Source organism: Fonsecaea pedrosoi (genome assembly GCF_000835455.1).
Source record: "Fonsecaea pedrosoi CBS 271.37 unplaced genomic scaffold supercont1.8, whole genome shotgun sequence".
Taxonomy (NCBI): Eukaryota; Fungi; Ascomycota; class Eurotiomycetes; order Chaetothyriales; family Herpotrichiellaceae; genus Fonsecaea; species Fonsecaea pedrosoi.
Window position 1 is genome coordinate 754305 of NW_013550608.1, and position 21685 is coordinate 775989.

General features: G+C 52.7%; 11 protein-coding genes across 11 annotated transcripts; 5 read left to right on the plus strand and 6 right to left on the minus strand.

Annotated features, from left to right (window-relative positions):
• Window positions 1–153: 153 nt before the first annotated feature.
• On the plus strand, window positions 154–1800 carry Z517_11584 (dihydroorotase, homodimeric type; the record flags this gene model as incomplete). Its single annotated transcript, XM_013423168.1, has 7 exons — window positions 154–228; window positions 299–358; window positions 414–515; window positions 602–680; window positions 792–1006; window positions 1090–1292; window positions 1458–1800. 7 exons carry the CDS (start codon window positions 154–156, stop codon window positions 1798–1800), a joined length of 1077 nt encoding a protein of 358 aa, XP_013278622.1.
• Window positions 1801–2370: 570 nt separating this feature from the next.
• Z517_11585 (uncharacterized protein) lies at window positions 2371–3525 on the minus strand (the record flags this gene model as incomplete). Its single annotated transcript, XM_013423169.1, has 2 exons — window positions 2371–3406; window positions 3455–3525. The coding sequence occupies 2 exons, from the start codon at window positions 3523–3525 to the stop codon at window positions 2371–2373; spliced, it is 1107 nt and encodes a 368-aa protein (XP_013278623.1).
• A 656-nt stretch (window positions 3526–4181) lies between these two features.
• Z517_11586 (translation initiation factor IF-2) lies at window positions 4182–7620 on the minus strand (the record flags this gene model as incomplete). Its single annotated transcript, XM_013423170.1, has 3 exons — window positions 4182–4336; window positions 4388–7532; window positions 7597–7620. The coding sequence occupies 3 exons, from the start codon at window positions 7618–7620 to the stop codon at window positions 4182–4184; spliced, it is 3324 nt and encodes a 1107-aa protein (XP_013278624.1).
• A 545-nt stretch (window positions 7621–8165) lies between these two features.
• Z517_11587 (uncharacterized protein) lies at window positions 8166–9478 on the plus strand (the record flags this gene model as incomplete). Its single annotated transcript, XM_013423171.1, has 4 exons — window positions 8166–8280; window positions 8440–8451; window positions 8508–9273; window positions 9325–9478. The coding sequence occupies 4 exons, from the start codon at window positions 8166–8168 to the stop codon at window positions 9476–9478; spliced, it is 1047 nt and encodes a 348-aa protein (XP_013278625.1).
• Window positions 9479–9632: 154 nt separating this feature from the next.
• Z517_11588 (NADH-ubiquinone oxidoreductase 23 kDa subunit, mitochondrial) lies at window positions 9633–10396 on the minus strand (the record flags this gene model as incomplete). Its single annotated transcript, XM_013423172.1, has 2 exons — window positions 9633–10029; window positions 10098–10396. The coding sequence occupies 2 exons, from the start codon at window positions 10394–10396 to the stop codon at window positions 9633–9635; spliced, it is 696 nt and encodes a 231-aa protein (XP_013278626.1).
• A 300-nt stretch (window positions 10397–10696) lies between these two features.
• Window positions 10697–11265, plus strand: Z517_11589 (acyl carrier protein; the record flags this gene model as incomplete). The annotated part of the gene is made up of 4 exons (XM_013423173.1): window positions 10697–10921; window positions 10970–10987; window positions 11040–11169; window positions 11219–11265. 4 exons carry the CDS (start codon window positions 10697–10699, stop codon window positions 11263–11265), a joined length of 420 nt encoding a protein of 139 aa, XP_013278627.1.
• Window positions 11266–11495: 230 nt separating this feature from the next.
• Window positions 11496–13073, minus strand: Z517_11590 (uncharacterized protein; the record flags this gene model as incomplete). Its single annotated transcript, XM_013423174.1, has 2 exons — window positions 11496–12205; window positions 12317–13073. 2 exons carry the CDS (start codon window positions 13071–13073, stop codon window positions 11496–11498), a joined length of 1467 nt encoding a protein of 488 aa, XP_013278628.1.
• A 922-nt stretch (window positions 13074–13995) lies between these two features.
• Z517_11591 (uncharacterized protein) lies at window positions 13996–15327 on the plus strand (the record flags this gene model as incomplete). The annotated part of the gene is made up of 1 exon (XM_013423175.1): window positions 13996–15327. The coding sequence occupies one exon, from the start codon at window positions 13996–13998 to the stop codon at window positions 15325–15327; it is 1332 nt and encodes a 443-aa protein (XP_013278629.1).
• A 1270-nt stretch (window positions 15328–16597) lies between these two features.
• Z517_11592 (uncharacterized protein) lies at window positions 16598–17068 on the plus strand (the record flags this gene model as incomplete). The annotated part of the gene is made up of 1 exon (XM_013423176.1): window positions 16598–17068. One exon carries the CDS (start codon window positions 16598–16600, stop codon window positions 17066–17068), a length of 471 nt encoding a protein of 156 aa, XP_013278630.1.
• A 952-nt stretch (window positions 17069–18020) lies between these two features.
• Window positions 18021–19914, minus strand: Z517_11593 (uncharacterized protein; the record flags this gene model as incomplete). The annotated part of the gene is made up of 7 exons (XM_013423177.1): window positions 18021–18364; window positions 18426–18596; window positions 18666–18724; window positions 18780–19136; window positions 19185–19456; window positions 19516–19751; window positions 19812–19914. 7 exons carry the CDS (start codon window positions 19912–19914, stop codon window positions 18021–18023), a joined length of 1542 nt encoding a protein of 513 aa, XP_013278631.1.
• Window positions 19915–20652: 738 nt separating this feature from the next.
• On the minus strand, window positions 20653–21457 carry Z517_11594 (uncharacterized protein; the record flags this gene model as incomplete). Its single annotated transcript, XM_013423178.1, has 3 exons — window positions 20653–21160; window positions 21222–21343; window positions 21404–21457. 3 exons carry the CDS (start codon window positions 21455–21457, stop codon window positions 20653–20655), a joined length of 684 nt encoding a protein of 227 aa, XP_013278632.1.
• Between the last annotated feature and the right edge of the window lie 228 nt (window positions 21458–21685).

The window sequence follows — 21685 nt, forward strand, 5'->3', positions numbered from 1 at the left end:
TTTCGTCGTCCCGTCATCTGTTGGAGCCGACAGTCCGAACACCCACCGAAGTCTATATAATCCACTGAATTAGCCATCAGGACGAGCCTCTTTTTCTCCCACAACTCTCACTATCTCACAAACCAACCAAGTCCTCATAACAACTTGTACAAGATGAGACTCCGAGAAGTCCAGCGTCTAGAACTGCCACCCACGGCAGACATGCACGTCCATCTCCGGCAGGGCAGAGTAAATGACCACCACCTCTTGATACTTGGGAGGAATTTGCAAAACTGAAAAAGTCCTTTTTTGCTACCAGGTCATGGAATTGGTGGCTCGGCAGGTTTTGAGCGGAGGCGTCGACACCGTCTTTGTCATGGTGTGTACGCAGTGCCTATCCTTCCAAGATAGATCACTAACTGTTCCACCATCAGCCCAATCTCCAACCACCCATCACGAGCGTCGCCCAAGCTCTGGAATATCAATCTGCTCTCCAGTCCATTGAACCTCGAGTCCAGTATCTTATGTCGCTCTACGTGAGTGATCGACCTATGCTTGCTTTGCTCCAATGCCAAAAAGTAAATCTTCCACACGGCCTTCTAACATGGGCGAAAACATCCAGCTCCATCCCTCCATCACCCCGGAAGTGATCGCCGAGGCCGCAGCAGCGGGCATTACTGGAGTCAAGATGTATCCTCAAGGTAAGGAAAGCCAATCAGACCACATCTGCCGTCGACGAGGTCTACTGTTTTATCTCCCCCCTCTTTCCTCTGCGGTACTAACCCAATCCTTTACCCTGTTTCAAAAACCAGGCGTCACCACAAACTCCGAGTCCGGCGTGCCCGCGGATTTTCTCAGCGCCTATTCCCCCGTCTTCGCCGCCATGCAGGAACACGACCTCGTGCTCAACCTGCACGGCGAGTGGCCGGGCCCTCTCCCCAACGACGACATCACCCTCGAAGAAGCCTTCCTGCCGGAACTGAAGAAGCTTCACGAGAGGTTCCCACGGCTCCGATGTGTCCTCGAGGTGAGTGTCTCGATCGTCTTCGCTCAGAAAAGCCCATGTCATGGAGAAGCTATGTTACGTATTGACGACCATTGTGTTTGTAGCACTGTTCCACCGCCGCGGCGCTGGACGCCGTACGGGTTTGCGGCCCGTCAGTCGTGGGTACGATCACGGCACACCACCTCTACCTGACCGGCGATGATAGCAACGTGGATCCCCTGGCGTTCTGTAAGCCGATCCCGAAAAAGGCGTCGGATCGGGACGCCCTGATCCAGGCGGCGTGCAGCGGCGACCCCAAGTTTTTCTTGTAAGAATCCCGCCTCCCAATGTCACTGTTGTCGAATGCTATATATTGATATCCCACACACACACACACACACACACACACACACACATTTGCTGCTATCTATTCCCCCAACCTGCACCTCCATCTCCATCTCCTCAATCTGACCCCTTTTTCTTGTCGATGTAGTGGCAGCGACTCCGCCCCCCACGCACTCTCCTCCAAAACGCAAGCGAAGCCCGTCCCCGCCGGCGTCTTCACCCAACCCTTCGCCACACAACTCGTCCTCCTCGCCTTCGAGGAGGCCATCGCCCGCGGCGTCCTGTCCGACGACCAAGTCACGCAGGACAACCTCGAGGGGTTCCTCAGTCGCTCGGCCCGGCGGTTTTACAAGTTGCCCGATCCGACGCGGGCGATTGTGCTGGAGAGGAAAGGCGAGAGGGTCCCGACGAGTATCAAGACCGAGGAAGGAGATGTCGAGATCGGTCTGTCAAAGGCGGGCGCGGAGGTTTTGAGTCTCTCCTGGAAATGAGGCCCGAATCGGGACTGGGATCTGGAATTGGAATTGGGAAGGTGGGAATGAATTGGAAGATGGGGAGATCTTAAGATCTAAGATGAAAGATGTAGGCGCGGGCCAGCGAGACCCGATTGACCGAGTTATCGCCTACCTGCCTGCCTGCCTGCCTGCCAGCCAGCCATGTTGAACTATTGTTTGTTGCTGTTAGGGTGAGGGCTAGGGCTAGAAGGTGAGAACGGCAAAGGAAGAGGAAGACAAGATGATAGATGACAGACTGAAAAAAGGGGAAGAGAAAATCAATGGCCAGTGACCAATCCCAATCCCAATCCCAATCAATGTAGTCGGTCAGTCAGTCAGTTCAAGTTCATCTTGGTAAAAATACATACATCTATTGACATGTTTTCCTCCTCGTTACTCCTTCTCCTTCGTCGTCTTCTGATCCTGATTCTGATTGGACGCTGTAAATCCATCAATTCACACGGCACACAACATATTTTGTCTGGGTATATATATATATATATATATATACAACAGGTATGTGAGATCCTATTCCCCTGCGCACGCGCCGATTTCGCAATCCATGTCTCACCGCGCAGTAACCGTCATGGTCATGGTCACCGTCTCCGTCACCGTCGCCTGCGCCTGCGCCGGCGTCGCGTCGGGCGTCACTGGAATCACGGCCAATCCGTCCGTTGTCGAAGTCGTGGTTGCTGCAGCGGGTGTTGCTGATGGTGCTGTTGCTGAAGACGCAGTCACCGCGCCCGTGTCCACGCTCGACGTGGGTGTGGCTTCAGAAGCTGGTGCTGGCAAAGACGATGACGGCAGTGTAGCTGTGTCGGTGGCGGGTTGAACGGCACCCAGGGAACTGGGAGATATGGAGCTTGCTGGCGCCGGCTCTTGAGCAGCGGCGGTGCTTGCGGCATTGCCGTTCGCGTCCGGCGTAAGCGTCGTGTACCCAGCAGTAGGACCCGTAAAGGTTGGACTAGCAGTGACAAACACGGTCGTCACAGACCCCGCAGGCTGTTGTTCTCCTTGGTCTCCAGCCCCTGCATCCGACGACGGAGATGCTTCTGCCACGGCATCTGACGAGGTGGTTGAAGCGGCCGCAGTGACTTGGGCTGTCACAAGAACGGTCTCCACGATGGTCGTTTGGGCTTGTACCGTGACCGTCGAGGTCGGTGCTTCCTGTCCCGAGGTCTGCGCCGCGGTCTGCGCCGCATTGGGTTGAATGGCTGTTCCGGACCCAACCGCCTCAGGTCCACTCGGCGTAGAGCCCTCTGTGGCAGCCGTCTGTTCAGCGGCAGAGCTCTCGGCTGCAGCAGTTACCGTCTCGCTCGGCGCCACTGCCTGAGTAGCCAATGCGATTGTGGTTTGCGTCAACAAGCTGATCAGACTCGTGTTGTCGCCTCCCACCCCAACAGCAGGGACCGCCCCGTTTTCCTTTCCACTCCCTGTCGGGGCAGCAAATGGGTTGATACTCGGCGTGGTTTGCGATGCAGCCTGTTGATTCACGGGATCTGTGGGAGCTTGCCGTCTCTTCAAGGATTCACGAGTCACCGAGAGCTTGTTCACCACATAGCGTTTCTGTGGCTGGCCCACATGACGTATTACATTATCAGGCCTGCGACGAAATCAACATCTGTTCAACGTAACACTGGCAAAAACATACCTGTGAATGGGACCTGCTGAGATGAGTGTCAACAGAAACAGGAGGCCAACTATGGAAACGAAGGCATGCATGACTGTCCAGCAGTATCTGAGGTCAAGGTGAATGCAGTAGTGTAACCGTGGCGGATGGAAGATACTCAACTAAACTGTCGAAGGACGCCTGCGTGTAAACCGAAAGGTAGAAGTGAACAAAACTCCTTAGCTATGCAAACAGATTCAAATGTATGAGAGAAGAGTTTCCAGCGCACATCTTGCTCCAGATACTGCTGTGGACCTTTTTGAAGTATCGTGAGGCGGCGCGTACCAGATTGACGACACCATCGTGGTGGTATTTCTGGCAGTTCTAATCTGATTCTATGTCTGTTGATTGAAACATGTTTCCTCTATGCCGTGAAACAAACGTAATAGCTGCAAGTCGTCTATGCAGAAGAGCATCTTTGTTTCCGAGAAAGAGCAGAGACAGGAATGGTTGGTGGTCAGGAGGCCAAGGCAGATCAAAGCAGATGCTGCCTGGGGCGGAAATGTTGCCAAGACCAGCCCGAGACAGGCGAATGATTGGCTGGGATGATTCCCCAAAAGGGCGCCAGCCTTGCGGCCTCAACGGCTTCATGCAGAGCCGCCAGCTCCACCTCCACCGCCCTGTTTCATCTTGCTGCTTTCTGGCCCTGTCTCTTTGAGAACTACTTTCTCCAAAGAAACATTGCTGGTCAGCTGGTCGACGTAGGGCGCTAATGCAAGGCTCGCTTCTCGCTGATTTCCTCAAATGACTGGATCTGATCGCCCACTTCGAACGCTTCCCAGTTCTCGAAACCCATGCCGCATTCAGAGCCTTTCCGCATCTCGGTGACATCCTTCTTGATGTTTTTGAAAGAATTGAGCGTGCCTAGTGCTTCGTTAGTGGACCCCACAACCAAGTACTCATGAAACCACTTACCAGTGTAAATCACCTCGCCTTTCCTCAAGACTCGGATCTTCTCCGAGCGGCGAATCGTACCGTTGGTCACCCGGCACCCAGCAATCTTTATTGACCCTTTCTTGATTTTGATGTCAAAGATATCTCCAACCTCGGCTTCTCCCAACACGCGCTGGGTCACAATTGGAGGTAATTCTGCGCTGACCTTCTCCGTGACTTCGTCGGTAACCTTGTAGATGATGTTGTGGTCAAGGATCTGGATCCTAGCAGCCGCTGCAAGTTGACGGATGTCATTATCGATGGGTTGATTGAATGAGATGGCATAAGCAACTTCGCCCGTTGCAGCCAGCTTTTTGATGTCCGATTCGGTCAGGCCACCCGTCCCACTGTGGACGATGTTTGCGCGAATTTCGTTGTTGCCAATGGCACTCACAGCAGCGACCAAGGCCTCTGTGCTGCCAGCCACATCAGCCTTGACGACAAAATGAACAAGTTGAGGCCCTGAAGACTCTTTCTCGATCCAGCCTTCATTGTCCTTGGGACGCCGTTTGTACCCCATGGAGAGATAACCTTGGTCTTTCTCCCACTCAAGGACTTTGCTTCGAGCTGCCGCTTCCTCTGCGCGTGTTGCGTTGATCGCCGTCATATTGTCCATCTCCCAGGCTGCTTCCGCGCGCTCTTTTCTTACCGACACCGCTTCTTTTGCTCTCTGCTCGGTATCTGCCTGCAACACCTCTAGGCCTGCCTCGGGATCATCTCCTCGCCAGCCATCTATTTGGACAGGGGTGCCCGGAGGTGCAGCATCAATTAATTCTCCTGAATCGTTTCGCAGAGTTCGGATACGAGCCCAGGTAGTGCCGGCAACAATAAAGTCGCCTGGTCTCAAAGTCCCACGACGAACGAGAATGGTGGCGACACGACCGGTGGCACCAACTTTGCTTTCAATAATCCATCCTTCCGCTGGTCCGTCGTTTTCGGCACGGTAGTCGGCAACGTCAGCAAGAGTGAGAATAGCTTCTTCCAAATCTTCCATGCCTTTACCGGTCTTGCCGCTCACAGGTATGGCTTGATAGTCTCCTCCAAAGTCTTCCACGACGATCTCGTGTTGCATCAGATCTCGCTTGACTTGTTCAACGTCGGCTTCAGGTTTGTCAACCTTGTTGATTGCCACGATAATTTGCACACCGGCCTCCCGGGCGTGTTTGATGGCTTCTACCGTCTGAGCCTTGACACTGTCGTCTGCTGCAACAACCAAGACTACAATGTCGGTCACAACAGCACCTCTTCTGCGCATCTCCAAAAATGCAGCATGCCCCGGAGTATCCAGAAACGTGATGTTACGTTCTGATCCAGGCATCGTGACGGAGAAAGCCCCAATATGTTGGGTGATGCCCCCATGCTCTGTTGCAACCACGTTCGCCTTCCTGAAGTAATCAAGGATGGTGGTTTTCCCATGGTCGACGTGACCCATGATTGTCACAATGGGTGGTCGAGGCGGCAACGTCGAAGGATCTTCTGCTGTAGGACGCGGGAAGATATCCCCAGTCTCATCAATGGTTTTGACGACAGCTTCAAACCCATAGATTTCGGCAAACATGGCAGACGTGCTCGAATCCAGAACATGGTCGTACCTTGCACCCTCAAATCCCTCCTCTTCAAGCTTGTCGACGAAGTCTGGTAGTCTCACTTTAAGGGCTTGCGCTAGCTTTTCCACACTGATGAACTCTGGAAGAAGTATTTCTGGGCGTGCTGGGGTTTGTTGTTTCGCGTTGGCTTGTTTCCCCTTCTTTTTCCGTCTTGACTTTGCTTCGTCGGGAAATTCATCCGCCAGATCGGGGTCAAAGTGAAAGTCCAATGAACCTGCCCTAGAGACACCACTTCTCCTAGCGGTGGGAAGCTTAGCTCTTCGAGACACCTGTAGAGGCTCCTCGTCCTCGATTTCGTAAAGCCGAGCTCTTCTGTCAAGATCTTTGCCACCTACGGGTTTTCGCTTGCGCCTGTCGCCTTCAGCATCCTCTCCAAGCTCGGTCTCCACTAGCACAGCCGATTCTTCTTCGGGAGAAGCTTGCCCCTCCGATGCTTCGGACGTTCTCTTCACAGGTCGGTCCCGGCTGGTTCTTCCATCGAATGCTCTCTGCCGACCACCCACTGAATCAGGTCGCCAGGCTGAAGCATTGTCTCGAGCACCCCTCATACTCAGCTCTTTGTCTGCTCCAGATCCATGCGGGAAACGCCTTGGGAAATCCTGTCCACTAGGTTTCGAGACTCGCCTCTCTCGACCGCTTCCTCTGGGGCCAAGAGAGTCCCTCGGTGAAGATCGGAAGAGAGGAGCGCTGGATTTCTCTTTGGTAGATCCAACTCCTTCCCCAAAAGGCGCCGACCAACGTGATTCTCCAGCAGTCCTACTCTCGGATCCCCGATATTTTAGAGCATTGCCTATCCTTGATGGTGGAGAGGAAGTCCCGAGCTCTTTCCTAAACCCATTCGTATTATTGTCGCTCCCTCTTCGGTCTGCAGATGGCTTCCGGATATGCGAGTATCTGAAAAGTGGGCGCTCAGTTTCGGGAGAGGCCTCGCTCGAGAGTTCATTACCCCTACCATTTCTCGTATCGAATCTATTGCCATTATTGTCTCGGCGAGCACTGCCCATTGGAGACCACTGCTCCCGGCGCTGAGATTGTGTAGGTCGAGATCGTGGATCAGGCGGAGGTTCATTGCGCGATCTCTGTTGGAAGTCCGATTGAGTGCGGGACAGTATCTCCGATATTGAGCTTTCACCGGCAGGGCTGTGACCGTTTCGGGGTCGACCGTTTGACGGAGGAAGAGATTGGAGAGGTAAAGGAGGAAAGAGTGATGAATTGTGGTCCGAATAGACCATTTCAGGTCTTTGTGGGCGAGAACTCAAGCATATCGTACACTCTGATCTCGCAGGCTTGTTGATGTGATTGCAACGGCATTTCCAGCCGAGAAGCTCTCGTGTTGGCGCCGCCGGGGGAGCGAAATCATCATCCTCCTCCTCTATTCGGGCGACTGCTGCTCCAGCTGGACGTTTTGATACACTGGCAGCTCTATAAAGTCGACGCTGCGGTTGGAGGGAGCTAGCATGGCGAGACTCGGCGGCGTATCGGAAAGCGCAGAAAAAGCAGATGTCTTGCCCTTGTAACAGCTATGTAGACCGGTCAGTGTCTATCTCGTAGAACATATAATGGAACACGACTGTATGAACATACCTTTCGCGTCACTGCCCTACGCATGCTGGTCTGTTGTTGCCTCACCCAAGTCGGATGGTTTTGTTCCGTTACTGGTTTCAATAGGAGACACGCCACATCGACTTCGTATCTACAACTTTTTTTTGGGGAAGACCCCATTTGGGTGAATCAAAAGAAACTCAGCGCAGATACCTACTTCGGAGTCTACCGACCGCCAAGCGCAATTCTACCCGATGCCAGGAAGTCTGCTGTCCAACACAGTACTTCATTTTTACTAAATTAATCTACCCTCCCTAGCGAACACAAATGCTGTAGATACCATACTGAGCCATAAACACTTTGTCGGACAGTACAGCGAGCATCGAGGCCCTACGAGCACATCCTCGTCCAGCTAAAAGAGCCAATCACGAACCAGCGGTCAAACCCGCGACAGCGACGGAGTACCGCCCGTGAGAAGCTAACGAATGACGTGCCGCGAAGGAAAAAGAATCTAATACTGAAATAGTCTGCTTCTGCAAAACACAATTCTGTCTCGTCGACAATGAGGTGAGCCTTAGCTGGGGAGATCGATCGAGCAGCAGCATTAGAAGATGGCGGATGGTGCCGAAGCAATTGAGGCCCACGAGGTTGGAAATACCAGTTGGGCGAGAACTGCCAAAGATTTATTTGCGGGCGCTGCTGGGGGTGTCGCTCAGGTTCTACTAGGTGAGTTTCGACGGCATGAGTTTACGGTGAACTTGATAGCGACGCTTCCTGGGATGGATTTCCTCGCCACTTCCATGGAAGGGTGGTTTTGTTTATCGTCGTGAAGCAGTTTTGGTCGTGTTGGTTCGTACTTGTTCACACACTAACACTCTCTACCAGGTCAACCATTCGGTAAGCCCTGATCGACTTGCTTCCTGCCCAGCAATTTCTCACGACTAATCTCTTAGACATTGTCAAGGTTCGCCTTCAGACGACAACCACCTATCCCAGCGCGATTTCATGTGCATCATCAATTCTCCAAAATGAAGGACCACTGGCGTTTTACAAAGGCACTCTCACCCCGTTGATTGGCATTGGGGCGTGTGTTTCGGTTCAATTCGGCGCCTTCCACTATGCTCGACGGGCGTTTGAGGAGCAAAACCTGCGCGCGAACCATCCAGCAGGTCTCTCTTACGGCCAATACTATCTGGCTGGAGCTTTCGCAGGGTTAACAAACTCTGTTCTGTCTGGCCCTATCGAGCATGTGCGTATCCGTCTACAGACTCAGCCGCATGGCGCTGCTCGCCTTTACAGCGGTCCTCTCGATTGTATCAAAAAGCTATCGGCGCACGAAGGCGTCCTCCGAGGTCTCTACCGTGGCCAAGCGGTCACACTCTACCGAGAAGCACAAGCCTACGGTGTCTGGTTCCTGACCTTCGAATACTTGATGGCTCTAGAGCAAAAACGCAACAACGTTCGCCGCGAAGATATCTCGTCTCCCAAAGTAGCCTTCTATGGAGGCCTTGCAGGTGAAGCACTCTGGATCGCTAGTTACCCTTTTGATGTGATCAAGAGTAAGATGCAGAGCGACGGCTTCGGGAAGGAACAGAAATATAAGACCATGAGGGATTGCTTTGCACAAACGTGGAAGGCTGACGGGATGAGAGGATTCTGGAAGGGCATTGGGCCTACATTGGTGAGGGCGATGCCTGTCAGTGCAGGTACTTTTGCAGTGTAAGTTTCCCTTTCCCTTTTGGTAGCGCATTTATCGTGGCTAACAGTCAGCTTTCAGGGTCGAGTTGACGATGCGCGCATTGGGATGATGGATGCAATCAGGCGCATGGCGTGGAGGAGATGGGACGCAGGAATAGAAATACTCAAGCACGTCCAGTTTGAGGTCTTTGAGCTTGCACAAAGTTGTTCAAACCAGTTGATCTAAGCTGATAGTGCACTCCTGCGCTTGAAAAACAACCTCTGTTAGATAAATGCAATTTATGGTGATTTTCGCTGCAAAGCCACTCTCTGCTTCATGCTGATTCACAGCTTATGTACAATTTGAGAATGTGTGCGAACGCGGTCTTTCCAAGACCATTTTATCTGTAAGGAGCATCCGCTCTGGCCACAGCCGCCAATTCAGGCTCCCATTTGTCACCGTTTGCAAGCAACTTTTCCTTGTTGTACAAGAGCTCCTCTCGGTATTCTGTTGCATATTCGGCATTGGGTGTCTCCACAATAGCATCAACAGGGCAGCTCTCCTGGCACAGACCACAGTAGATGCACTTTGTCATGTCAATATCATAACGGGTGGTCCTTCTCGAGCCATCTTCTCTTTCTTCGGCTTCGATTGTGATGGCTAGGGCAGGGCAAATGGCTTCGCAGAGCTTGCAGGCGATACATCTCTCTTCGCCAGAAGGATAGCGCCTCAATGCGTGTTCGCCTCGGAATCGTGGTGAGATGGGGCCCTTTTCGAACGGATAGTAAATTGTGTAGCTGCAGCCACAATATCAGTATGATTTTCTCCAGGATTAAAATCGTCGTTAATTGATTGATTGACATACGGTGGTCTGAAGAATTGTTCCAACAACACATACATTCCCCTCAGCATCTCGGTGAGAAGAAAGTAGTTGCTAGCTTTATCCATCACTCCCTCACCCTCGTCGAATCTTTTGGGTCTCGGCAGTCTGTAGCCCTGCGGTGGAGGACCGGAAGGTAGGGCATTTCTAGGTCTTGAAGAATGAAATTGAGCTGTGGCAGTGGCTCGGAGGAAAGGTGACCGTTCGGCGTGTCGTAGGATGGCTGATGAAGCTGAGAATGGCCTCGCGACGAGCCGCGATGCTGGACGAAGTGACGACGCCATCGTCCGTGCAAGTTGCAGACTGAGAATTGGCGATGCGTGGCGAGCGCAACAGAGAAGACGTTGTGCAGGATGGAATTGAGATGCAGAGGTCATTGATGCTGTAATAGGATTGACTGCAATGTGATTGGTTGGCTCCACGTGACCCCAACAAGCTCTTCCCTTCCCGAAGCTGCTGCAATTGTCTGCATGTCCATCCAGAAATTCAATCACTACCTACAACCAGCGAAAGGCTTCTTCCCGCCTCACCAGCATTCCCATTCTTCTTTACCTCCATCCGTTCCCCTCAGACCAAAGGGCAAGATGATTCGGGCAGGCGCTGCACGAGCGCTTTATGCGGCCACAAGGACCCAGGTCCCCCGACAATTACCTGCTTTCCGATCTCGAATCTCTACCTCCCTGCTGCAAACATCACGAGTTACTCCCTCCTTCGTTGTTCCAAGCATACGGTACTACTCGGCGCCTGCTGGCTTGTCGAAAGAGGAGGTGCAGGGGAGAATAATGGATCTTCTGAAGAACTTTGACAAGGTGCGCACCTGTCTCGTGTGATGGTCTTGCAACTGCTAACTTCCCCAGGTCACTGATGCATCAAAGGTAGCACGGTCTTGTGGCGTGAGTTTTAGGCATTGCTGACGACCTATTCTAGATCAGTGGCACGGCACACTTTCAGAATGACCTTGGACTCGACAGCTTGGATACCGTCGAGGTCGTGATGGCCATTGAAGAAGAGTTCAGCATCGAGATTCCGGACAAGGAGGCTGATGCCATTCACAGCGGTATGTTCCGTCGATCACTCCAAAAGATCACTCGCTAATAACCATCAAGTCGACCAAGCTGTCACGTACATTACCGCCCAACCTGATGCACACTGATGTGTGTTTGCTGGGCGCTGGGGGTTGTTGGTTGTAGACGCGGGTTCAAGAATCACAAAAATATCAAAGCACTGTACATTTTCCAGTGGTGAGGAAATGGATTGCCCTTGTACTATCATCACACAAGACTAGATCTACCGGATCTCCACGATGGTCTCTGAACAAAACCACCCATATCTCTTCTTTTGATCTATATCTATGTCTACCTCGTGAAGGTCTATGCTTGTTCGTCAGACAACGCCGGACTTCCTCAACTCAGCGACCTCAGCAGAGCCATACCCGAGCCCTCGTAGGACCTGGTCAGTATGCTCGCCCAGCAACGGTGGCTTCAACCTCACGTCCATTTGCGCACCCTCGAACTTCATTGCAGGTCCAATCAGTCTCAGCACACCATCTCTCGCTGCTTCAAAATCCTCCACATCGATGATCATATTCCGTGCCTTGCCTTGAGGGTGCTCCAACGCCTCGACAACATCGTTTATCGCACCATAAGGCAGTCCACTGCCTTCAAATGCCGTCATCCACTCGTCTTTTGTCTTTTCTCGAAATTTGCCCTGCAGAATCTGGTTGATTTCGTGCCTGTGCTCAACCCTCCCGTCATTGGTGCTGAATCTCTCGTCTTCGCCCAATCCAGCGATCCCCATTCGCTTGCAGAAGCCTTTCCACTGTCTATTGTTGTTTGCCGCCACGTACATCATCTTGTTGTCTCTCGTCTCAAACCCTCCATAAGGTACCAAGCTAGGATGTTCCAAACCCAGTCGTTTTCCTCTTCTCCTGGCCTCGGGACCTTTGTCAAGGTCCAGATTCAGACTCGCCAAGCCGACATTGATGAGTAGACTGAGGCTGCTTTCGAAAAGACTCCCCTCAATCAAGCACCCTTTCCCAGTCCTTTCCCTCTGATGCAACGCCGCCAGGATAGCACCATGCGTGTACAGGCCCGCTACGAGTCTTTGTTAGCCGATGTGCGATAGTGAAGGAGGTTGCCCACTCAGTTTTCAGAGAGATAGAGAGAACGAGTGGTCTATAAGAAAAGAGGGAGGGGGGGTCATACTGCACAAGTCGGCCATGGCCACACCGGGCTTGGAGGGGGGCCCGCCCTCTTCGCCCGTGATGTGAAGCAGTCCGGCCTCAGCCAGCGCGATGGCATCGTATCCTGCTCTCTGCGCGCTGGGACCGGACGAGCCATAGCCGCTGACGGCGGCGTAGATGAGTCTCTCTCCCGCGACAGGGCCCATGGCCCTTTTCAACTGGTCGTACCCCAGGCCCATGGCCTCGATCTTGCCCGGCAGAAAGTTATGCACGACCACGTCGACGCCCTCGCTGGCGATGCGGGAGACGATCTCACGGCCACGTGCCTCCTTCAAGTTGACCGTCACGGACTTCTTGTTCCGGTTCACCGCGGCAAAGTACAGGCTCATCAGGGGGTGTTCGGCCTTCCACTTCTGCGCCTCGCCGTGTGCGCGCCACTGCCGCGTCTCGTCGCCCACCCCGGGCTGCTCGACCTTGAGCACAGACGCGCCGTAGTCGGCCAGGATCTGTGTGCAGAACGGGCCCGCGAGCACGCGGGACAGGTCGAGAACTTTGAGACCCTCGAGTGGGAGGCGGTTAGATGGTTTGCTGCTGCTGCTGCTGCTGCTGCTGCTGCTGGTAGGTGTGGGTGTAGGTGTGGACAGCCATCTCCGTGTCCTTGTACTTGTTGATAATATCCACGGCGATGTTGCAGACTTATTTGGCAGGTTTCCACGGTGCGGCTTTGCTACCAGGGCGTGCCGTCCGAGTAGTGGTAGGAAACGTGTTGGTCTTGTCATTGTAGAGGATGAAGCATCAAGCTCAACCACACGCGTGATTTCACCTGTCTTCCCTTCTCCTCCTTCTTTTTCCTCTTCCTCCTCTCTTCGCCTCTTCCTTTTCCCCCCCTCTATTCCTTCTTCTTCACTCTTCTATTTTCCCCCAGAAGAGCCTCTATGTAGAAGTATATAGGTAAGGGACCAATAAGCATCTCACAGACTAATGCTCTCTCACCCAAGCTTCCGGGCTTGCATTTAGCCGCAGGTTACCTGTACCTTCGCAAGCACTTGTATGCAATGGAACATACGCCTTCAAACTCAGGAGAAAACTTTACACACAATTCGTACTTATTATGTACTTTGATACTTGACATGCACGCACATATTGCATCGGGTAGATCCCGGGCCTACGGGGGCCAACAACTGGGCGGTGAGTTTGGGTTTGGGTTTGGGTTTTGGGGTAATAGACAGACACACACACACAGAGCCGTGGGCCCTACCTAAATGTAATCATCACAGACCGAGGCTGACGAGGCTTTCGTGCGGGGAGTAGGGGAGTACTCGGTACACATGTCAACAGACATGTAACAGCTACCAAGGCTACCAAGGCTACCAAAACTACCTGGCGAATCAATAAAAGTAATTACTGCGAAGTGTACTATTTTATTTTGTCGATCAGGTCGGCTGTCTAACTAATTAAATCCGGAGCTTGAGTTGACAACTCGGTACAGAAAACCCCAAACTCATCCTCTAGGTGCAACGACGCACCTCCGAGAACGGTGAAGGAGGTGCTGGGTGAAAAACAACAATCAAAGAACTGAACGGAGCGGAGAGACTTGTTCAGAAAGGGGTGAGAACCATCGAGTCTTCGGAGCAACAGTTCGAGAAACTTAGCGTCTGGATATTGCCCTCACATGTTACGGCGCCTCGATATCACACAAACATGGCTTCTCAGAAGACGGTAACAAAGCTGATCCACGGCCTGGCAACAAGGACGAGGGCAGCACCCATACAAACACCCTACCGCTCCCTTCTACCCCGTTCGTCTTCGGCGGCATTCTCCACCACCTGTCCCGCCGCTGCTCGCGGGACAGAATACCTCCAACTCCACGACCCGGACCTCACAGACTCGCAGCGCACGGTCCGCGAAGCCATCAGCAAAGTGTGCTCAAAGTTTGGGGACGACTACTGGCTCGCCGTGGACCGCGAGCACCGCTTCCCCACCGAGTTCCAGCAGGCGGTCGCCAAGGATGGCTGGCTTGGTATCTGCATGCCGTCCGAATATGGTGGGAGTGACCTGGGGATTGCAGAGGCGGCCATCATGGTGCAGACGATCGCTGAGTCCGGAGCGGCGTACGCGGGCGCGAGTGCCGTGCACATGAACATCTTTGGTCTGGAACCGGTGAGGAAGTTTGGCACCGAGGAGCAAAAGAAGAGGATGTTGGTGCCGTTGATCCAAGGGCGGGAGAAGGCGTGTTTTGGCGTGACAGAACCAAACACGGGGTTAGACACCCTGAGGTTACAGTCGAGAGCTGTCCGGGACGGCGAATACTACCGGCTAAGTGGACAGAAGATCTGGATCTCTACAGCGCAGGTGGCAGAGAAGATCCTCATCCTTGTGAGAACGACGCCCCTAGAGGAGGTCAAGAAGGCCAGCCAAGGCTTAAGCTTGTTTTACACGGATCTGGACCGGAAACAGGTCGACGTTCAGGAGATCCCCAAGATGGGTAGGGCGGCAGTGGATTCCAACAGTCTGTTCTTTGACGGGTGGAAGGTGCCCAAGGAGGATTTGATCGGAGCGGAAGGAAATGGGTTCAAGATGATCATGCACGGCATGAACGCTGAGAGGATATTGATTGCAGCCGAAGCCTTAGGGACAGGGTTTGCCGCATTGAGACGAGCCGCCTTGTATGCTGGGGAGCGAATCGTGTTTGGTCGGGCCATAGGGCAGAACCAAGCTATTCAGCACCCCCTAGCGGAGAGCTGGATGGAGCTCGAAGCTGCCAGACTCATGATCTACCAGGCTGCAAGGATGTATGACGCAGGATACGAGGCTGGGGAATATGCAAACGCGGCCAAATACCTAGCCGCCGAGGCAGCCTTCCGGGCCTGTGAGAGAGCCGTCATGACGCACGGTGGTATGGGGTATGCGAAGGAGTATCATGTTGAGAGGTATTTGAGGGAGATTATGATTCCCCGGCTTGCACCCGTCAGTCGAGAGATGATCAAGAACTATATCGGTGAAAGGGTTCTCGGACTGCCTAGGTCGTACTGAGGTCAGAGTCAAAAGATAGAATAGATAGAGCTCATGCACTTCGAGGCACGGTCAATGAGTAAAGATGGAGGAGTTGTCGTTTTGTAAGATGGGGAAAATCCACTGGGGAATCACACTTGTACATTTCCCAGCTCCATACTCCAGTGTCGCATTGTGCCGAGTGCTTGCGACCCGATTCTCTTCCGCAGTGTGATCCTGGACTATTTCATTCTTTCATTCTGAGAGTATTCCAGGGTTGATTTTTCCCTCTTTGGGTTGCGACTCGTCACATATTGTTGCGGTCAGAACCCCTTTAGTCAGAGAGGTAGGTGAGAGGAAGGTAAGAGTTAAGTTGGGAGTGGCCGCCGACCAAGGTGGATCTGGCCGGCCTCACCAGTATCAAGCAGTCAAATTGATTGTCAATCTTTGCCTGTCATCAGAGCCACCCCGAGGCTAGGAGTCGGCTCGGACAGCCCCCTCGCCGATCGAGTGGTTCATGATGACCAGGAGCAAGGGGCAATGCCGAGGAAGCTCGAGGAAATAGGCAGACTCGCACAGCGGACTGGATCTGGAACGGTTTTCGAAGTCATGTGGATTGCTTGTATTGAGACTATTCCACTATCCCAACGACCCTGACGTAGAGCAAACCGTCGTTTTGCGCAGAGAAGAAGCAACGGGGGATGGGTCTATGGCGCGTCCACCGAGCTGTGCCTCTTTGCTGATTGTTTACCGCATCAGAATCGAGGACGTGGGGAGGTTAGGGCAAGACGGAGGAGATTGGGATTAGCGAAGAGTGATGGGGAGGAAGGGAGATGGTGATTGTGGCGACGAATCGGAAACTTTTCTAGCGCATGCACAGCCTTGCGCCTGCGCCTCGCCGCGTCACAGCCAATCATGATGCACATCCCAAATCGCCTCTCCTCACCAGCGTCAATTGTCCCAAATCCGTGCCATCATCTTCGCGCGGATTTGGAAATCTTCCAGAACGTTGATGGCAAAAGGCTCGCATTCTCCTCTCATACGTGGGTTGGAGAGGAGACTTGAATATCCGACTGGTTCTTCTGACTAGTGGAGTCTAGAGATGCACGCCTCCTTGAATACGTCTTGGAACTACGTAGAGGAACATTTTGTCGATCAAGGCATCAATGTAGAAGGCAAAATATAAAAGTGAGAATCCCCCACGTCTCTTGTACCATATTTTTCCATTACACATTACCGCATCATCATCATCCAGACATCCAAGACAAACAGTTCCCTCTCCATCAACCTTCAACACACGACATCAGCAATAATGTCTGGCCCCTACGATCAACATCTCGCCTTTGCTCCCATCTACGACCAGAACAATCAATACCACAGCCAGAGCTCCTACCCCAGCGAGGGCTTCTCAGGGTCATATCAATCCCAAGCATACCACAACCCTCAGAATTACTACCCCGACACCCGTGCCGCCTCTTCCTATCCCGACAACTCCTACCAACAAGGTGGCGCCAACACCGCATATTACAACAACAACGGCACAAACTCACAAGGTCCTGAGGCAGACCGTGGCCTCCTAGGTACGGCCGCGGGCGGTGCAGCGGGCGCATTCGGTGGTCACAAGGTGGGCCACGGTGTGCTGGGCGCTTTGGGCGGCGCCATTCTCGGTTCCCTGACAGAGGACTATGCAAAGAAGAACAAGAAGCATGGAAAGAACAGCAAACACAACCAAAATACGAGCAGTCTTGGGTCCGTAGCGAGCAGCTTTTTCAACAAGAAGTAAGAGAGTTTGACAACGGCTTCTGAATGATGTGACGGGCATTATCTTGTATATATATATATATGCAGGCGTTGGGTTTGGGAAATATTTGGGGGAAATTCGATCACAGGGAATGGTGATTGCATGTCTGGCGTCTAAGGCTTTGAGACTGGATGTTTGGTTGGGTGTTGACTGGGTCTTTGGCGGTTGTCCATCATCTAAACAGAAGCACTAAAGTTGCATCTTCTCGCACCATATCAGATAGGTTCACCTCGAGATCCAAGGTTCTCGAATCCAAGTTATAGTGATAACGCATGTGTGTGATTGATATTCTATCTTAAGTGCTATGGAAGTGTCGAAGGCACCTATCGAGCCACGTAGTGACCATCAAAGGCTACGTGCCATATGTAACTCAATGGAGGAACACGGGGCGCACATTAGATAATCTGAAAGCCTGCCGAACCGAATGCTTGTTTCCAAGCCCATAATCCAACACAATTCGTGGATGAATGCTGTGCGATCCAGCGGTAGCTTGTAGACCACTACTGACGACTGTTCTATGCTGTAGTATGCGTGCGTATAGACCATGATTGCACTTTTAAGTCACATTCGATGAAGCTTAGGGCGGTATGGACCAGACTCCGTTATATTTTGACAACACCCAGGAAACGATCCTGGCTGATGATTCTTCGGCTTCCAGATTGAGATTTTCTCAGTCTCAAGTCTCCCACAATAGCCCTGATAGGCACCAAGGGAGACGATTCATTCTTTGAGGAGTCTGGAAAACGAAGCAAGAAGGATGAATTTCAGTGTTTGATGAAGAGACACACAACACAGTCATGTCGACGAAATACAGGTCGATAGGGCGCACCTCAACTTGAGCCATTGGATCATCCTTCTCTTTGGCACACCACTGCGTCCCCGAACATGGCGGCTAGGCGTCGACAAGGCGCAGCTACGTTGCCATGTAAACATTTTAGCCATCAGCTTGCTCAATCTGGACGGTGTTGGCTGCTTTTGTTTCAGACTCAGCGTCCCCATCTCGTTCAAGTTGCTTCCGAGACGCTCGGTTGATGATTTCCTCGTCAGGAACAGCCTTGTCGCCGTCGAAGACCTTTGCAATTTCCTCCAGACTAAATCCTTTGGTCTCCGGGAAGAAGAAATAGATCGTGGTAAAGATGACGACGAGGAATCCATCGAACACGATGTAGTACTTCCAACCAATGTTCTTCATACCGACGGGGTTCGTGAATAGGCTGGCAAAGTTGAAGGAATAGTTAGTTGCCAGGGTGAGAGCCACGCCTTTGGTTCTCAACTCGACTATTGATTCCTTGTTAGGGACTCGGGTTGGGCAATAAAAGCTTTGGAAGGAGTTCCTTACAGGGAAAGATTTCGACTGGATATGCCACGATCATGTTGACCCAGCAACAAGCAAAGGCCATTGCGAAGATGAAGACAAAAGCCACGAAAGCATCGGCAGCAGCGTGGTTGTCGGCGTCGTTTGCAAAAACCCCCGCGCAAGTGGTGAGTGACATCCAGCTCACAAGCATAGCTGAGTTCTTGGGGTCAGCAACCGGCCTTCCGGTGGCGAGATGGACTTCTGATGAGGGAGAGGACTTACAGGCCACGGAAATCAAGAACAACGGACGCCTTCCCAGGACATCGACGAGCTGTGCGCCTCTGAAATCAATGATCAGCCAGTATCACCTGGTTTCTCAAGTGCCGGGAGACTTACGCGATGGCCGTGAACCATCTCAAACACTGTAGACATGCATTGATGAGAGTTTGGCTTGTTGCTGAGGTGATGCCAACGCTGTCGAGCATCAACGTCAGGTAATAATCAACCACCAGGGTCCCGTTCAGTTGACACCAGGCGCCAGTCATTATCCCGACTGCTACACGTTTTCGGTTGCCGGGAGTTTTGAGTAACGAGAGCCAGCTTTGATCGTTGGTGTTCTCTTTTTCGAGGCGGATCGTTTCTTGGATCTCCAGGACTTCCCGCTGGACAAGAGGGTGATCTTGGTCGCCTCCACAGTGGTACTCGGCAAGAAATGCTTGTGCTTCGACCGTCCGGCCCCGGCTCACGAGCCACCTGGGGTCTGGGTTAGCGCAAGCCGTGAGCTGGGGACAGAGTCCTTACCTCGGGCTCTCAGGGACCAGATGCAGAAGTGACAACTGGATCAGTGGGCAAAGGACCTGCAGAGCACTGGGAATGCGCCAGCAGGCGTTTGACTGGATGCGTCTGGTACCGAAGGTGACCCAGGCGGCGATCACTGAGCCACAAAAGTAGAACGAGTTGGAGAGGTAGGTGAGTCTCCCTCGGTGAGTGGGATAAGCGAGCTCGGTCAAGAGCACCGGCGAGGCGGCTTGCGCAGTGACGCTAAAGTATCCCACGATGAGGCGAGTGACCACCTAACAGGGAGCACTTAGTGATGGCTTTCCAGAGAAGGCGAATCTGGGGATCAACCCACCAGCATGGCATAATTCTGCGTCGCGGCTTGCAGGGCCGATCCGACAAGAATTCCTATCAGGCCAAAATAGATTGGGAACTTTCGACCAAACTTGTCCGACAGGATAGACGTTATCGGCAAGCTCACCACAGCGCCGATGGGGTAAATCGCATTGATGAGACCGAGATGGACGCCCACGGGTTTTCCAAAGTAGTTGCGCCAGACGGGGAGCGATTGTAACCCGTTCATCATGGAGCCTGTAAAGACGGGGTGGTCAGCAACCAGACGCACCAATTAAGGGGGTCCAGAGCCCATACCGTCGAAGCCTGCCGTCGTGGCCGAGAGCAAGAGGATAAAAATCAAGCCATTCAGTCGTTTCAGGTGAGGGATGGTCCACCAGCGTCCCCTGTCCTCCGGCATCACCTACACCGGGAATCTTAGGAACAAAACACACGTTCTTCGGGCAACATGGCAATGGACCTCGGCGAGGAGATGCCCCACGATTTTCTCATCTTTCAGTCGTCGAGCAGGCGTCATGTTCCTAGACGGCCAGGGGTCAACAGAGAACTCGAGCAGGCGTCGCAGGAGTTTGAAGCAGATTGCTTTTGCAGAGAGCGACTTGTTCTCACCAACACCTCGCTGTGCCCTCTATATATGTCTCCACCCAATCGATCCTAACTCTAAGCGAGGATCTGAACTTTTCAGCCCGTTGCGTGGAGCGAACCATGGGGACCCCAACGCTGACTCAGGTGCAACGGCCCCTGGGGTGCGGAGAGCCCAGACTTCAAGTCCTACCTTTGACCGGAGAACCCGTAACGCGTAAGGCTGGGTCGCTTTGGAAACAAAGTCAGTAAACCTTGAGCTGAGTCAAGCCACGGCACCGGCCGGATAGGAAGCCCCCGGGCCCACAGCTGCGAAGCTGGGTGGGATGGGATGGTTTGGCTCCTGGAATGAGTCAGTTCATTCATTGATCCAGAGCGCATGTCGCTCCAGGAATAGTCCTTATGCAATATCAATCGGCCAAGCTTCTTTTCCCTCTACGGGCCACCACTCGAACCCTTTGAACATGGCTTGCGGGCTAGACTGATCAAGAATGCATGGGAAGGTATTCGACGAGCTAGTTGAGCCGATCTTGCGTGCCTGAGGTCAATGCCAACACTATTCGCGGATGGCATGGGCCTCGTAATATTTCTTCTGTACCAGGCAGCATTGACATTCGAGCCACATGTGCCTCGTGGCGCCTCTGATGTCCTTCTGAAGCTTGGAGCTGCGTTGCACGAGTTCATTCGCCTCCACGTGTGTTTTCCAGAGATATTCTTCACTCTCGTAGCGTTCGAACGACCACAATACGTGATCAAGTTCCCTGTCTCGCGACCATAGATATGAGTATGTTCCAGCTTCGTTGGCCTCGGCATGCTTCGCGATTGCCTCCCAGAACGGTTCTCCTTCGGCACGTTTGCCTTCCTTGTATTCCAATTCAGCCACGACTGCAAACGAGCGAGGAGAAATATCGTCAGGGCGGTAGAGAAACCCTGACCAGGACTTCAACCGTCTGTTGGCCACAGGAACTTTCACCAGGTTCTGTCTCAAGCATTGTTCTTGGAGGCCAGAATATCCCACATCTTTGAGGACCTTGTCTTCTGACCTGACTTTTTCCTCCGGTTGACTGTTTCGTGGTCAGCCCGGGGAGAAATCATGCTTTTATCGGGCGTAGAACGTGGACTCACGCCAAAAGAGTATATAAAACGTGCAGGTTATCTGCTTTGTGGCCTTTCAGGACAAAGACGTCCATGTCAGAGAGTGCATCGAGTTCGAGGCTTTCAACATATGCTCTCAACGTTTCCAGCAGCTGTGTATCTCAGTCAGCGAGAGATTAAGGACCAGCCATCTCAACAGAAATTCAACCTACTATTTCACTCTTGCCGGCTTCCGACTCCCATCTGCTCAGCGTGATGATGTACATGTTGTCCTGTTACTTTGGTGCTGCGTCTTCTTCTGCATGGGAAATTCCAAGTGGACTACATATCGTGTTCAAGAGGAAGCCGGAATTATTCAAGCTTGAAGTAGTGTCTCGGAAAGGCGAGGGATCTGAAGAGCATACCTGACTCAGTGGACTGCGGTGGTCGCGACTAGAAATCTAGTGATATTCCAAGGACACTATTGCCTGGGCACAATGGATTAACTGCTCACG